We start from the raw sequence: 17233 nt of genomic DNA, 5'->3' as shown, positions 1-17233 counted from the left end.
CTAGAGAACATTAATTAAGCTGCATAACAGACGGCAATGTAAAGAACTAACGCGCAGATACCTGAAATAGGTTCTTGTTTTCCGCCTTCACACGCTAAGCGATACCACTGAATTGAACATTCGGATAGTTCTGAAGCAGAAAGAGAACAGGGCTGTATTTGCAGAAACGAACCCAGAGCTTCCATGCCATCTAATTCATACAACTGTGATACAGTTTCCTCACCTATCTTCCTTGCCAGCTACAAACAAAATGGTATATCCAAACCTTTTAGTCTGAGATTACAGCTTTGCCTTTATAGCATAACTTGAGTTCTTACCAAAATCGTCTTAAAGAATTTTATAAAGGACAATATGAAAAAGAGATTCTTTTTTGAGAAAGGTAACATAATAAGAACAAGAGACCCGAGTAACATTGTTTTGACTTCCTTCATTGACATTATTCTCATCAATGTCTTCGACTTCGAGTGTTTCTCAAGGTTACTATCATTTCAGTCAAAAACCATATGCATTTGGTTCCCATAATTACGCAACTTAATATCTTTAAGCATGTGTTACTGGATAAGACTAACTTTATTTTACATTTTATATGACAAATTAGTCAAAAGAGCGTATCAGTAAAAAGTATATACAACAAAGAGCAGAGACATATTACGCCTTTTGGAAGTTGCAGTTCCAACAAATGAAGCGAAAAACAATGTGAAAAATCAACAGCTTCTAAACAGCCACATTACAAAATTCATTTACAAAAAAATCCAAGATTCTATCCAAAGACTAAACATGATGATAATTCCTCAATATTTCTTTACATCAATTTAATGGCTATCTGACTGCACATTGTTGCGTGTTGATAGTCAAAGAGAAACTGTCGGGGTCCAAAGACTTGCAGAAGAAAGAAGTTTCTTTATTTAAAGCATGTTTCTCTTAATGCCATGGCAGTTGTCTTGGTTACATTTCCATAGATATATTCAAATGATACCATTGTCAAGCTGCTGAATTTTTTTAAAATTTTCTGTAATATACACAAGTGCCACCAACAATAAATGGTATTCATCATCCTCAAAGTATCAGTGGCGACCAGATAGTATAAATAAAAACGTGCATATACTTTTGAACTATGTCTAGCAGATACCTCTTTCTGAAGCTGTATTGAATACTTGCACTTCTCTGCAAGTTGCACTCGCAATGCTTGAAGCTCATGCTCCATGTCCATAACCTGCCAGCGGAACATCATGTATTAGTTATGTCGAAAGCCAAAAATTTATTTACTTACATGGTAGAATGTTCTAGATGATAGATCATACTACATGTTTAGGTTAATTGTAATAGGATATTCTTTCCAACTCTCTCATAATTATGAATCCTGTTATTTTGGTAATTTTCCTTGTTCAATAACTGTCTTATTTCACATAGTTAAACGTTACCTTATTTTAGTACACTAAACTCCAATACACGGAGCTTCTTGTACATTGACTACAATAAAACCTCATTTATATTTTTGTCAATCAGAAAAACTACTAAGGCACGCCTAAGCACCCTGAAGAAGTCCAGTTTAGAACAACTTAAAGAGTCTCTGTGATTTAGCTTCCTCTGGTACTGGCAAACTTGGATTTTAGCCCGATCAATTTCTGGAAGTAGCACACTAGGCCTTCCATTCTTCAATGTAGTTGTTTTAGTGAATTATTAGCAAAATCATCTTAGTTCATTTAAATGGGAAAGGGTCATAAATATACCCCTGAGCTTTCATATATGGTTTGCATGTACCCTCCGTTATACTTTCTGCCTAATGGTGCCACTACCGTTATACTTGGTTACATATACCCTTGTGTTTGATGGAGAGCCATGTGTCAGCCTCACTATAAAATAACCCATTCTGTCTTTAGTTTTATCCAAATTAAATAACCGTCCTATCCGACCCGTTAAACCCACAAAAATCCCTCATCCACTTCTCCATCACTTCAACTTTACCCAAATCCTAGCCTCACTGATAATTCCTATGCAAATACAGAGCTTCAAAGGTATGTTTCTCCACTTACGACCCTCCTTTTATGTGTTATCTTCTCCAATTTTGTTAGACCCTCCTTACGTCATTTTGTTCATAAAAGACTCCTATTTCTTAGTATAACAGTATATTATGGTAGTTGTCTTCTTATTTATTGTGTTAAATATTTTTGCATGTGCTATTGTTATCTTGATATGAATGAGTTAGTTAAGCTAGGATTTTTCCGTTACTAATTTGGTGGGTCTATGAAGTTTTTGTGGTCTAAACTTTTGGGGGAATTATTGAGTGAATTGTTGTTCTAGGGGGTATTGTGTTCTTGTGTTCTAGGGTTTGTTCTCTTTTTCAAAGATTTGTTAGGCTTTTGTCCACCTTTATGTTAAACAAATATAAGCTTGAATCACAAATACTATTTAAGGGTTAAAATATGTTTCCTTTTTGTTGTCTATGGTTTGTCCAATAAGTTTTATTCTTTACTATTTGTCATTTGTTAGGTTGTGTACAAATGTGGCCCCTTACTAGTTTTTTATTCAGTAAAATTAACGAGAGTAGTGTTTACCCTATTCAGCAGTTACTCTCATTTTCATTTGTTTGTGAATTATTATGAAGGGTCCCTTATTGTTCTACTGTTATCTGTAGTTTTTCCTTTTTTCTCAACTGTTTCCCTCTGTCTATTTATTTAAATCATGTTAACATAAAGTAGTTAACTCATTACATTCAACGTCGATTGATATAGAACAAGTTAACAATAAACAACATAGTTAACTCATGTTTAATGCATCTTATTCATTATAAAGAAGGTAAATGTTAACCTATTCTTTCTTTTTGTTCTATTTATTTAATGAATGTTTAAATGATTGTAGGTTATTAAGATTGTAAATGTTAAAAAAAAAACTCATGTTTAATGCATCTCATTTAAGTTGGTAAATGTTAACTTATTCTTTGTTTTTAGATGTTTTAATGATGGTAGTTATTAAGATGTAAACGTTAATTTATCCTTTCATCATGGTGGTGAGTGGATTAAGGAGTTAGAAGTACTTTATGAGAAGAAATGGGTCCACTGTTGGAAGGGGCATGATCATGAACTTATCTCTTATATAGACTTGGTGAATGTGCACTTCTAAGTTGGGATTTATGGGTCCACTGTTGGAAGGGGCATGATCATGAACTTATCTCTTATATAGACTTGGTGAATGTGCACTTCTAAGTTGGGATTTGTAAGTGTTCAACAGCTAATTGTAGCTTGGACCTTCTGGAAAGTACTTTGAAATAGAAGGAGATGACATAGTTAGAAAATATTATCATTTGTGTTAGAAGATTGTTACTCTTTGCTCCTAATGAGTGAATTAGTTGTTGATTTCCCTAATATTGTCATGCATGATGAATCATTTTTCTCAGTACCTTTAGTTAATAAACCTGGAAGAGACATTTGACTGTCCAGAAAATGATAGTAGGGAAGTAGAAAATCTTGTTGTACGAAAGAGAAGGGCTACAACTGAGGTTTGCATAATTACAAAGAGATGGTTAAAGGCATGACCTTCAAGGACACATACCAGATGCAAGAAATTTCTGCAAACTTAATGTATTGACAAATAAGGTAAGAGTTAATTGTAAAAAAAAGTTGAGATATTCATGTGTCAATGAAGATTGCTCATTTAGAGTCCACATTCCTGGGGACGATACCACTACGAGGTGAGTATTTAAACTCAAATAGCTCATAAAGAATGTGAAATAGCATATAATGACTCTATTGTTCATTACTCAACCATAGCTCATTATTTTTAAGAAAAATTACAAAGTAACTCTATGTATAAGGTTAAAGATATGAGGGCTGATGTGATGTGCGTGCCAATTAGGCCGTACCCCTGTCAGCTATGCAGGCGGCATGTGCTGAAGGAATGTGTTGAAGTTGAGGATGAGGCAAAGGGGCATAAAATGAGGCAACAAGCATCTAGATATGTTGCATGACATGTCCTAAGAGTGCCAAGGTGATTTGAAGAGGGCTTGGTGTAAGCCCAAGGGGGTGGAGGCATGGTGAGGATCGCGTGCGGTGTTCGATGTTAGCGTCGTACCATTTTGAGCTACAAGTGGAATCTAAGGATTCTGGTTTAAAGTGTTGATATTAAGGGTACCTTATGTATGCTTACCAAATTTGGGGTCATTTAGAGTCCGTTTGGATAGGGGCTTGACTTGGCCAAGGTCCAGTGGCATTGTCGTAATTTGTTGATTGGTCCGAAGGCTATAACTCGTTCCATGAGTATGGTAATGGGATGAAACTTCATGGAGGTGTGAAGGAAGTCAAAAGAAAGGAGTAGGAACAAACGGCACCTAATTTGGAGGTCAAATGGATAGTCTAAGCCCTAGTATGATTCTTGGGCAGAATGATGTCTAGTGCCAGACATTGGGATTATTTATTTTAAGCATATATAAGGGAGGTATACATGGTGACAGCCTACCAGCCTCCCCCGGGTGTGTCGACAGATGGCCACCCCAAGTGTGCTGTCGTGAGGGACAACCTCAAGGGCCTACCTTGGCATGTCAAAAGAATGTGCAAGGTACTCATAGGGCTCGGGAACCCTATGGGCAACGCAGGGTCGGGTGGACCAGCATTGGGCGCCCCGACAAGGCTAGAGGTTGGCTATATGAACCGACATACCCCGTGGGCTGTCTAAATGATGGAAGGATGCCTCCAAGCCGATAAAGCAATCAAGATACTCTTCCCAAGAGACTCGTGAGCTGACTTGTGAGCTTGGCCAAGGTTCAGCCAAGCGAGCAAGGGTCCGTTGGCCTAGACGCACAGTTGTGGGGCGACACTGTGCTATGGAAGTTGGATGCAAGTTGCGTGAGCTATGTTTGGCTATGCCATAAGACAAGAGAGGGCATGTCTAAGAAAGACGCTTGAGACAAAGGCTAAGGATTGAAGGTTGCCCAATTCGGGCGAAGCAAAGGCCAAGTGCACATGCACAAGGCGATGTCAAGCTTGAGGATAGGACTGTGCACGTTATAGCGATGCTCAGGTCCAGGCGAGGGACGAGTATGTCCATAGCCAGCCCCGGGAGCGCATATGGATGAGATTCAAGGATTGAAGGTGCACCACAAGAGTTGCTTATACGTTGGCCATGTCAGCCGACATGTTGATAGAGCAGCACCAAAGGGAGCAGACCTTTGAGGCGAGCTTCACACAGGCACAGGATCATGCTAAAAGCCTGAGAAATGAGGAAGGCTGGCCGATAGTTGGGGGACCTATGGGCGCCGCACAGGCAAAATTGTGTGCCACTGACAGTGAAAAATGAGTCCGTGACAAGTGGTATCAGAGCACGACCACTTGCTACACAAGTGGTATCAGAGCGTAAAATTGAGAGCAAATTGTGGATGTCATTGCAGCGATCACGTCAAAGCATAGATTGACACTCTTCGTGCTCATGAAGATCGTTTGATATGATGCTACCTTGTGAAGGGAATTGGGTGTATGTTGAGACGCTGGAGTTAGCTATGTCAACCAAGGTCAGAATCACACCATGTCACACCCGTTGATTCTGCCTTCGTCTGTGGGTTGATTATCTTTGAAGCATCCAAGAGTGATTGAGATACCTTCAAAGGATGACTTCAAATCAGTGGGTACCGTATGTAGAGGGATTCTACGGAGGCACGTTGGGCCAACAAGTGTGGTCATCATGCGATGTTGTTTAAGTGGAACCACAAAGTTGGACAATCGGATAGTTGGTGCTCAAATGTCCTTGATTGTGGGGAATCGTCAGTTCGTCAGAAACTCTGTTAGCGGTATGTTGGCAACTATGGCCAGAAGAGAGCATGGACTTGATGAGGACGTCAAGCAAGGTTGGTGGAGCACATCAGAAGCTTGTCAGTCAAATAGTTTGTTCATGCAAAGCGAAGAGGTTGTCAGCCATGAAAGAGTCTAGGCTGAGGTAGAGAAGGGGATATGCTGATAAGTCGGGTGGTCAAGAGGATGAGCCATGTCTGCCAGGTCGTGCAGCCACGTTCCAAGAGAGTTGAAGCTGTAGACTATAAACATTGGGCTTAATCATGCTTTGATCTTGCCATGGATGCATTTAAGGCATCAAGTTGAGTGTCCACCAAGAAGGTTGGACTTGAGCTTTGCCAGAAGGCATATGAAGGGGTCCAACTAAGGAAGTTGGACTCAAGGTCGGAAGAACCTAGCCATCCAATGGGCTGCGAGGAGTGGCAGAAGAGTCCCTACAGAAGAGAGCCATGCAGGAAGAGTGGCAGTGAAGCCTACAACATGGGCAAGCGAAGCTTGCAGTTGAGAGAGTGCTATGTAAGGCAAGAACCAGGCTAGCACCAAGCAGACCATTGTGCCGCGACAACGTAAAGAAGGACCTGAGTGCAGGCTTCTTTGCGGGAGGATGAGCGTCAAAAGTCAAGTGGAGGTACAACCATCAGGTGTGTGAGCTGCACGTTAAAACCAAACCATTTCATGGAGAGGTGTTGTGCCAAAGTACTAAGGGTAAGGAAAGTCGTCAAAGTAGGATTAGCTAAAGCGCCGAAAGTGGATTTGGTTCCAAGTTCGAGGATGGGTTCTTTCCAAGAGTAGAAGAGCGGGTCGGAGGCCGTAGATGGGCGAACCAAGGGAGTTCTCGCCATAGGCTATAGGTACGAGGGTACCCCAAACGTCGAAGAACTGCGAAGGGAAAGAGAGTTTTGAACAAAGTGTCCAATTCATAGAGTAGTGCGCAGATGCTGGCACTTTGAGATAGGAAGTACTTGCCAAAGGTACGTCCCAAGGAAGTGCGAGGTGCCTATGGGCACGGAGCACGTGAGATGCCAGAAGGTGCCATGGTGAAGCGTAGAGTCCAAAGGCTGTTGTGTATAATGATTGGTACAAAGTTCATGATTTGGGCTACCGCCAGTGACGTCGCTCGAAGAAGTGAGAAAAGGACCATAAGGGTATGGTTGGCAAAGATGCCACATCGAGGGATACCTACCTAGCTATGTTGTGCCGAAAAGGTAAAAGTCCAGGAGGGAATAGAGTTGTCTGCCGGAGGCAAAAGATCGAAGGGCTAGACATGCCAGACATGGATGGGCTAGTAGGATCGCCAGGATGGAAACAGATTCTCTGACAAGATGAAGGCCGTGAGGAGCATGGTGCGGATATGACTTAAGGTCACGGCAAAGTTAGTCACGTGCAGGTGTGGAGACCGTCCGAGCTGAAGTACGGAGTGCACGCTTGGATAAAACTTGGGGGAGAAGAGCAAGGGGCCTGACTTTATTTTTTCAGAAGGAGCTCGCAAGAAATAATAATGAAGAAATGAAAATTATACAAATTTTTTTTCATTTTTATTTTATTTTATAGGGCTATACGGACTTGAACCGTAGACCTTCTCGGTAAAACAGATCAAACTTCGGCATCTTGCCCGGGGGAAAGGCTACATCTAGTACCGGACCGATGATTTGGACGACACGCCCCAGGTTTTTCTTTTCAAGAGTTCCTACACACAAGGATTTGGGGGCCGCGATGTAAATCCCCAAGGGTGCAAACTTCGAGTTGTCATCGGTGTCGCATGTCATTGAGGACAATGACTACTTCAGGTGTGTGAGGGTGTGACGCCCCACAGTTTTAGGGTCTGTCACCCGGCAAGACTATGCGTGCCAACTAGGCCGTACCCCTGTCAGCTATGCAGGCGGCATGTGCTGAAGGAATGTGTTGAAGTTGAGGATGAGGCAAAGGGGCATAAAATGAGGCAACAAGCATCTAGATATGTTGCACGACATGTCCTAAGAGTGCCAAGGTGATTTGAAGAGGGCTTGGTGTAAGCCCAAGGGGGTGGAGGCATGGTAAGGATCATGTGCGGTGTTCGATGTTAGCGTCGTGCCATTTGAGCTACAAGTGGAATCTAAGGATTCCGGTTTAAAGTGTTGATATTAAGGGTACCTTATGTATGCTTACCAAATTTGGGGTCATTTGGAGTACATTTGGATAGGGGCTTGACTTAGCCAAGGTTCAGTGGCATTGTTGTAATTTGCTGATTGGTTTGAAGGCCATAACTCGTTCCATGAGTATGGTAATGGGATAAGGCTGTCAACGGACCGGTTTGACTGGATCTGGAACGGTACCGGAACCACATTACCGTTTTATAGCGCCGGAACCGGAGTTACCGAAATCGGAATACCAAAAAATTCCCCTTGTTCGGACCGGTCCGCTAGCTACCGGTGTGGAACCGAAACGGACCGGAGCAATACCGGAACATTACCAGAATAGCGCCTACAGTACTAGTTTTTGTTTTTAAATTTTTTTTTGTTTTTAAGTTTTAATTTAAATTATAACTTAATGGGATTAATATATAAGTTCTATATATATATATATATATATATATATTTAACTTATATAGTTTATATAATTTATTAACTTTTTTATAATAAGTTTAAGTTTTAATTATTTTAAAAGGTTTTAAAGTTTAACTTAAAAAATATATGTTAAGCTAATATAATATTTTTAATAAGTTTAAGAAGTTAAAAATTTTTCTAACTTTATAAACTTAAATACTTAATATAATTTTTTTTTTCCATAATTGCAACAAACAAAAGAGAAATTTTAAAACAAAATTAGGCGAATAGCCGTTATATTTATTCAAATTTCGTACGTTGTACATTTATTACAAAGATATTAAATGTAAATTTAATCTACGCAGCCACCTTCTAGGAAGGGTTCTGTGTGAATTAGATCTCTATTGTAGAATCTTATTAATATCTAAATTGTCTATAATTTTTTTGGCGTAACTTTTCTAATTCTTCGGCGGATAAACCCTCCGGAATTGGTCTATTTCCTGGTTCCTCCATTGTTTCCATTCCATCATCACTATTTTCCTCAAAAATTTCATCTATTTCATCTTCAATATGGGGCGGTAATTTGGGGAGCCCAAAATTTCTTCGTTCGGCATTGATCCAATCTCTAAATAATACCGAAATCTCCAAACTATCCCTTGCTAACGAATACCGATGATCTCCTATTATAAATCTTCCTGCGCCGAAAGCTTGCTCCGAAGCAACCGAAGAAGCTTGAGCTGATAACAAATCTCGAACCATCCTTGAAAGTTTAGGAAATTGTCTGATCCGGGTCTTCACCACGATAAAAGTTGTTGTTTTCAAGTTTCACCTCTAATATTTTCCCGGTCCTGCGAAAGATACGAATCAAAATCATTACTCCTACAACATTGAACACCAAGTTCTTCGCCTATCTCGTCATCTAAATCATCATATCTACATCTAGAAGTAGGAGGTTCAATCGGCCCAATATTTTGTTTCATAACTTGATACAAGTTATATAAACTCCTAGCTGTAGATACTATGCTAGCATAACAAGTTTCAACTGATGGCTTTTGATGAAGTCCAATTTCTAAATTGTTGTATAATTTTCTAACCAACATCACTGTACCATGTACTTTATAAAATGGGTTTAATAAATTAGTTGTTAAAAGAATTTGTGGAATAGGAAAATAATATTTTTAAAATTTTTCAATCATAGCTTCAATTGCCTCTTTGTTAGGACATATTTTTTTATATTCAACAAGTACTTTAGAAATAGCAGTAATAGTTACTAAAACAGAAGAAATAGTTGGAGTATATTGAGCAGATACTATGTTCGTAGCTTGATAAAAAGTTTTCAAAAATTTACAAAGTTCTTCTACTTCAGTCCAATCATCTTCATCTAGCATTAAATTAACATCCTCATTATAAGAATTATAAACTAATTGTATAGGTTTACGATATATAACAGCAACTTCAGATGGAATTTCTTTTGGAATTTTTCTATATTGAAGGCCACATTGTTGACATTTACGTTTAAAATCATCCATTACAACCTTTTTTTTATTTTTAAACATAGAACTACAAGCAATTCCCACTTTAAGACAACCATTTCCAAACAAATGAATACCATCATATACTATCAAATTTAAAATATGTGCAGAACATCTAACATGAAAATGATCTTGATACACTAAACATAATCTAGTGTTTAGCTCGTCAATAGCTTTCAAATTATTAGAAGCACTATCTAATGTGCATGTCATAGGTTTACCAATAAATCTAAAATATTTCATGCTCTCCGCTATTGTACTAGCTATATACATACCGATTTTAGACTCATCGACGTATTTATAAGCAATAATTCTTTTTTGCATGTTCCAATCGTGATCAATACAATGAGCCGTGAGAGTAAAATAATCATTATCGACAACACTAGTACCCATATCAGAAGTAACAGATATTCTACCATCAAATTTATCAAATAAGCAACGAAGAAAATGACAATGTTCAGCTTGAAATTTAAAAATATCATTTTTAATTGTATTTCGTGAAAAACCTTTAAAAGAGGGATTATATACTCGTTGAATATAATGAATAAAACCGAAATGCGAAGGAAAACTAAAAGGCAAACCCATAACAGCAACCATTTTCGCTAGTTCTTCTCTATCTACATCTTCACTATATGTCGATGATGAACTTGCTTCAGCCGGGTTAAACATGTCTAAACGCGTTTGAACCATATTACCTCCTACAAATTCATGTACAAATGTTGTACCATCTTTTTTTGCCTTAGCCTCGTTTTTTAGACGAATAAATTCTTTATTACATCTCATCAAATGCGAAGTTAGCAATCTTGTCCCGCCATTTTTTCCCCCAGTTAAATGTTTAAAAACATTCTTGCATTTATTGCAAGTAACCGTACTTTTTACCCTATCATGCTCCATAAATTTCCAAACTAAAGACCTTTTAGTACGTTCGGTACCTTTGGCCCTAGTAAATTCCGATAAAGGGGGAAGTTCTTCACCGTGTTCCGATAATTCCGTAACCGGACTAGTAGGGGTAGGGGTATCAACTAATTCTTGTTCTTCTATATCATCTTCCTCCGGTAAGTCTTCCTCAAAATTATTATAACGCCTATTCAGGGTCTCATTATCTAATTCCATACCGATACCAACATCGAAACCATTAGGTTGTGATAATGAAGTTTCATTAAATCTAGGCAGTAATGAACTAGTACTAGCCTTACTTTTTTTATTTCTACGAAAGACCTTACCAAAAATTGATTTTTTACCACTACTATTTTTTCCAAAATCCATAATTCAAAATAAAATATTAAAACAAGCAATACAAATACAAATTGATGTTCGTAAATAAATATAGATATTAAAAATTAAAAATATAGATAATTAACGTAAATAAAAAAAGATTAAAGTTGGAACGAATATACCGAACGTCTGCGTAAAAGCAGACGTATAACAAATGTCGGAATTAAAAGATGATAATTGAAGCTTGTCATATCTTCAAAAAATCTTCAACTCCAACTAGTATAATAAATGAATCCTCAACTTCAAGTCTTCAACTAATATAATAAAACTAGAAATATTTAGAGAGAATGTGAGAGAATATTAAGAGAGTATGAAAAGTGATAATATTTGTGTGAAAAAATAATCGAAATGAAGTATATTTATAGTAAAAATTTTAAAGGGAAGGGGGGGGGCCAAAAGAGCCGTTGCAAACCAGGTTTTTTTTTGTAAGAAAAAAAAAAAGCTGAAATTTAAACAATGACGGACCAGAAACCGGTACCGGAACCGGAAATACCGGAATTTTTCGCAGGTTCGGACCAGTATCATATTCCGGACTGTTGGGTACCGGTAAACCGGCACCAACCGGACCGTGTCGTTACCGGTACCGGAAATAAACGGGAAACGGCATTAGCGGAACGGAACGGAATATTCTGGTTCAATTGCCAGCCCCATAATGGGATGAAACTTCATAGAGGTGTGAAGGAAGTCAAGAAAAAGGAGTAGGAACAAACGGCACCCAATTTGGAGGTCAGATGGATAGTCTAAGCCCTAGTATGATTCTCGGGCAGAATGATGTCTAGTGCCAGACATTGGGATTATTTATTTTAAGCATATATTAGGGGGTATACAAGGTGACAGCCTACCAGCCTCCCCCGGGTGTGTCGACAGATGGCTGCCCCAAGTGCGCTGCCTTGAGGGACAACCTCAAGGGCTTGCCTTGGCATGTCAAAGGAATGTGCAAGGTACTTATAGGGCTCGGGAACCCTATGGGCAACGCAGGGTCGGGTGGACCAGCATTGGGCGCCCTGACAAAGCTAGAGGTTGGCTATATGAACCGACATGCCCCGCGGGCTGTCTAAATGATGGAAGGATGCCTCCAAGCCGATAAAGCAATCGAGATACTCTTCCCAAGAGACTCGTGAGCTGACTTGTGAGCTTGGCCAAGGTTCAGCCAAGCGAGCAAGGGTCCGTTGGCCTAGACGCACAGTTGTGGGGCAACACTGTGCTATGGAAGTTGGATGCAAGTTGCGTGGGCTATGTTTGGCTATGCCATAAGACAAGAGAGGGCATGTCTAAGAAAGACGCTTGAGACAAAGGCCTTGAAGGTTGCCCTACTCGGGCGAAGCAAAGGCCAAGTGCACATGCACAAGGCGATGTCACGCTTGAGGATAGGACTATGCACGCTATAACGATGGTCAGGTCTAGGCGAGGGACGAGTATGTCCATAGCCATCCCCGGGAGCGCATATGGATGAGATCCAAGGATTGAAGGTGCACCACAAGAGTTGCTTATACGTTGATCATGTCAGCGGACATGTTGATAGAGCGGCACCAAAGGGAGAAAACCTCTGAGGCGAGCTTCCCACAGGCATAGGATCGTGTTAAAGACCTGGGAAATGAGAAAGGCTGGCCCATAGTTGGGGGAACCATGGGCGCCGCACGGGCAAAATTGTGTCCGCTGACACAGTGAAAAATGAGCCCGTGACACTGATCTGCATAGAGCTTCTGAGTTAAAAGCAAGTGAAGGCAAGTGCAAAAGAGCCAAAAAAGAGAACACATAAGGTTAAAGATATGAGGGTTGATCTGAGAAGTCCATTTATATAAAAAGCTATAATTCTCGCAGGCATGACAACCAAGGGAGAAAGTTAGAAGCCCCTTACGGGCCTCTACCGTCAACTCCGGTGGTCTTACACCATCAAAAACATCAACTTCTCTTCTATTTCTTCCTTGTTTTTTTCTAGTCTGAGATGAATAAATTTTCTTCGGAATTGTGTGTCGGGGTGGGGGTGTGGGCGGGGGTGGGGTGGGGGGTCATATGATATTATGGCCTCTTCGACGGCGACTGGGACCTGGTTTGAGTGGGTAGACCATGAAGCATGATTCTTAGCAGAGGTGCAATTCTATGGCTGTGTAAGCGTCTTCATAAAGCATCAGTGAACAGATGCAAGAGTTTTAAGTCCTGGGGATGTAAAGACATCACCACCTACATTTATTGTACTCAAAAGTTCAATAAATATGGTCGGTACATTTCAGTTATTGCAGTTAAAGGTTACAATAGGACTGTCATTATCATACTAGAGAACAAATATAATGAAGGATGGGAGAATGTGGCAGTTAGAATTGAAGACTTCATTAATAAATTCTCAAGCACGCAAGGTACATTTTTTACAACAGGGAAAGCAGTAAGACGTTTACAGGGAAAACTTTAAAGGGGTGTTTGGATTGGCTTTTAAAAAGTAACTTAGAAGCTACGAGCCAAAAGCCATAAGTTGGTACTACCCTACTTTTGGCTTTTGGCTTATTTTGACACTTTTTAACTTAAAAATAAGTGTTTCAAAGCACTTTTTACTTTCCCAAACACCACCAAAACTAAAAAAGATTCTTAAAAGCCAAAAGCACCTTAAAATAAGCCAATCCAAACACCCACTAAAGAAGCTATCTCCAAAAGCAAGTGGAGCCACCAGGAGAATGCAGCCAAGGATTGTAATCACGGGCAAACAATGAATGGCTTGCAGGAAGACAACGCTCTGCTGCGCAGATGTCTGGTGGGAAAATTCTCTGGTGGGGAAGATGCCCCTCTGTGCAGTGAAGTAAGAAAATGGACTGCCCAGACCTGGAGGGGGGTTCTGAACATCCAAGTTTATGACATGAATGGATTTTATTCTCTTTGAATTTCAATCTAGAAGAGATGCAGAACACACTCTCATGGGAGAATGGAGAAGACGGCCAAATATTGAATATTGAGTGGTGGTCACCAACTATAGGGACTCTTCCAGAATCTTTCAGATTCGACTGGTTCTGGATCAGAATTTTGGGGCGTCTGCTGAATTTGTGGAACGCAGAGGTGATGAAGAAAATAGGTGAAGCATGCGGTGGATGGTTGGAGACGGAACTTAAAAGCCATCTCAGGTGGGCGAGAATCAGGGTAAGAGGCCCAAGAGAAAAAATCCCATTGAAAGTCGAAGTGGCTGCGGCGACATCATCTATTATTGTCGATATGGTGTGAGCTGCCGGTGATGTACCGGAAAAAGACAGAAGATGGACTGCTTTAGAGATGACAGGCTAGACTCGAGCTTTGTCCTTGGTTCTGAAAAGAACGCAACAGATATTCATGGAAAAAGGAAAGATTTAGCAGAGGGAGAAACATCGAAAACTGAGACGAGGAAGGGGTAAATTTAGCTGGTATAGACCACGTGAAAAAAGCAGATATTTCTCTTCAGATGGGTCCCAGCTCCAGTTCACGTGGTCTGGCAGAGAAAGGGAACATCTTAGCTTTATCTAGGGCTATTGAAACTGGGCCTTTAAAGTCCAATGCAAATAAATTGGAGTATGCAATTTCCTCTGGACAAAATAACTTTAGCCTACCTAGTATGGCTACAGGTAGAAAGAATGAGCCATTCGCAGAACCTTTCATTGAGCAAATATTTGGTTCAATGGCAGAGATATCTGGAGCGAAAAACTTTGTTTTTTTCGAAGGCGAAAAAGAGAAAGGTCTCTGCATGGGAAGAAAAAAAAAGAAAGGAAGAAGACAAAGAGAGAAGCAGAATTGTAGAGATCAATATGAGGGGGGAAATTCAATAATAGACTGGTAATTCAAGAAGATGACATGAAACAAGCAGGGGAAATTGAGGAAGAGGATTTCTCAGAGGCACTAGTTGTGATGTACTCGGAGGCAGAACCACTACCTCTGCAGATTAGCTTTAATGAACAAGAAGAGGGGATTTCAACAACAACTAAATGGGTCCAATCCAATATGGTCAAGTTGAGCCAACAATTTGGAGTTGACCTTAAAGGTTGCAAAAAAGAAGTTGTGGCGCTGATGATGAAATTAGATCAAAGAAGAGAGAAAGAAATATAAAGGATCCAAATCCCAGTAACACAGTACCAAAGGAGGTAAGGGATTTGTTTTTTGATGTAAATTTCAAAGATGGAGAACCTAGAGTTAGAGGGAGAATCCTATTTCTCACTTCTCAATGAGAGTTAAGATTATATCCTGGAATGTAAGGGGCGTGATGGGGGAAGTAAGAGGGAGATGTTGAGGAAGTTAATACAAAAATGGGGGGCTGATGTATATGTATTGGTGGAGACAAAGCTGGATGGGCAGATTGACGACACTGTCCAAAGCTTATGGCATAATAGATGGGTGGGTAGGATTCAAAAAGAGGCTCAGGGCAGCAGTAGTGGATAGATCCTAATCCTCTGGGACAAGAGAATGTGGAATGGGGAAGTGGTGATGAATGGCAACCAGCACCTAACCGGCAAATTTACTAGTGTAAATGACAATTGGAGCTGGCATATATCTGTTGTCTATGCTGACTGCAACAGAATTGCTAGGAGATCCCTGTGGCAAGAACTAATAAATGTGAGAAACACTTTCACTGGGCCATGGATAGTTTGTGGTGACTTCAATGTTACCAGGTACACTGCGGAGAGAACTAATTGCTACAGATTGAGTGGAGCTATGTCAGAATTTTCCAATTTTATAGAAGAGCTGGAGTTGGTGGACCCTCCTTTGTTTGGAGGATCTTTTACATGGAGAAGGGGAGAGGAATTTGGTTGTGCTACCAGAATTGACAGAATCCTTCATTGTGGAGAAAGGGGAGAAATTCTCCCACAAATTAAGCAAAGCATCTTGCCCAAGTTGATTTCTGATTATAATCCGTTACTAATGACTTGTGGGAAGTGGGAGTGAAAGAAGTCAAATTTCAAGTTTGAGACTTGGTGGCTAGAAGTAATGGATTCAAGGACAAGGTCAAGGAGTGGTGGTCATCTTATACTGTAGATGGCAGACCAGGATATGTTAGCAGAAAAACTGAAATTGCTCAAAACAAAATTAAAGGAGAGAAGAAAAGATAACAAGGGAGATTGCACACAAAGGAAGGAAGACATTTTGGCTCAAATTTCAAGTTGGGAAGGTATACAGGAACATAGACCTCTCACAAATGATGAAGTGCTGCAAAAGGTTAATTTAGGCATGGATATGAGGAGGTAGCAAAAAGTCAAGAGATTGTCTAGAGGCAAAGGTCAAGGGTTCTGTGAGAAGTATGAGAAGAATATTATTGAATCGTTGTAACTATATGATTACATTGAGGTCTTATTTATAGACATTACATTCCAATCCTTTTCCTAATAGGACACTACATTACAATTCCTTCCAAGTAGGATTCAATATGCTATTATTATTCCTACTCATATTCTAACACTCCCCCTCAAGATGGTGCATAGAAGACATATGTACCAAGCTTGTTATGGATGTAACTAATACGAGAACCGGTGAGGGACTTGGTGAAGATATCTGCAAGAAAACTAATAAGGACTGCTTTGGACGTCTGGGAGACCTCAATTGAAATGGAACAAATTGAAAAAGTGATCCAAAAAGCAGTAAACATCTCTGGAAAGTCGATGTGTCGCTGGAAAATTGCCGGAAACTGGTTAAAATATATGGGTCCTCGAAATCAAGAGATAGTAGATCTTGAACAAGATAGTCATCGAAGAACTGACCGGAACATACTCACACGCCAAATTATTAGATTTGGTGGCTGAAAAGTGGTCACCATTTGAGAAAAAAATTATATGGGTAGGGTCGAAATGACACGACCTTACTGTGAAAGAGAATTATATGGGTAGGTCGGAATGATGGCACGATTCTACTGAGAAATAGAAATTATGGGGGTAGAATCGAAATGACAACACGACCCTACTGAAAAATAGAAATTATATGGGTAAGGTCGAATTAAGATACGAACTTACTAGAAAAGATAATTTATATGGGTAGGGTTGGAATGACGGCACAACCCTACTGTAAAAGAGAACAACCCTATGCAAATCAGAGGAGTCACCATAAAGATGCATGGAACTACACATATCAGATTTAAGGAGTCACCGGAAAGACGCACGGTGCTATGCAACTCAGATATGAGAAAGTAGTC

General features: G+C 40.0%; 1 protein-coding gene across 3 annotated transcripts in view; it reads right to left on the bottom strand.

Annotated features, from left to right (window-relative positions):
* The window catches only part of LOC107847368 (stomatal closure-related actin-binding protein 1), a 35776-nt gene that overhangs the window by 7623 nt on the left and 10920 nt on the right, over window positions 1–17233 (bottom strand). For all 3 annotated transcript variants that reach the window (XM_016691576.2, XM_016691575.2, XM_016691577.2), the window contains exons 7-8: window positions 1130–1213; window positions 62–239 (exon numbers count right to left, since the gene is read on the bottom strand). In XM_016691576.2, the coding sequence (XP_016547062.1) occupies window positions 62–239; window positions 1130–1213 (262 nt within the window). The remainder of the gene's footprint in view (window positions 1–61; window positions 240–1129; window positions 1214–17233) is intronic.

Source organism: Capsicum annuum, chromosome 11 (genome assembly GCF_002878395.1).
Source record: "Capsicum annuum cultivar UCD-10X-F1 chromosome 11, UCD10Xv1.1, whole genome shotgun sequence".
Lineage (NCBI taxonomy): Eukaryota > Viridiplantae > Streptophyta > Magnoliopsida > Solanales > Solanaceae > Capsicum > Capsicum annuum.
This window is presented reverse-complemented; position numbering and strand designations above follow the sequence as displayed.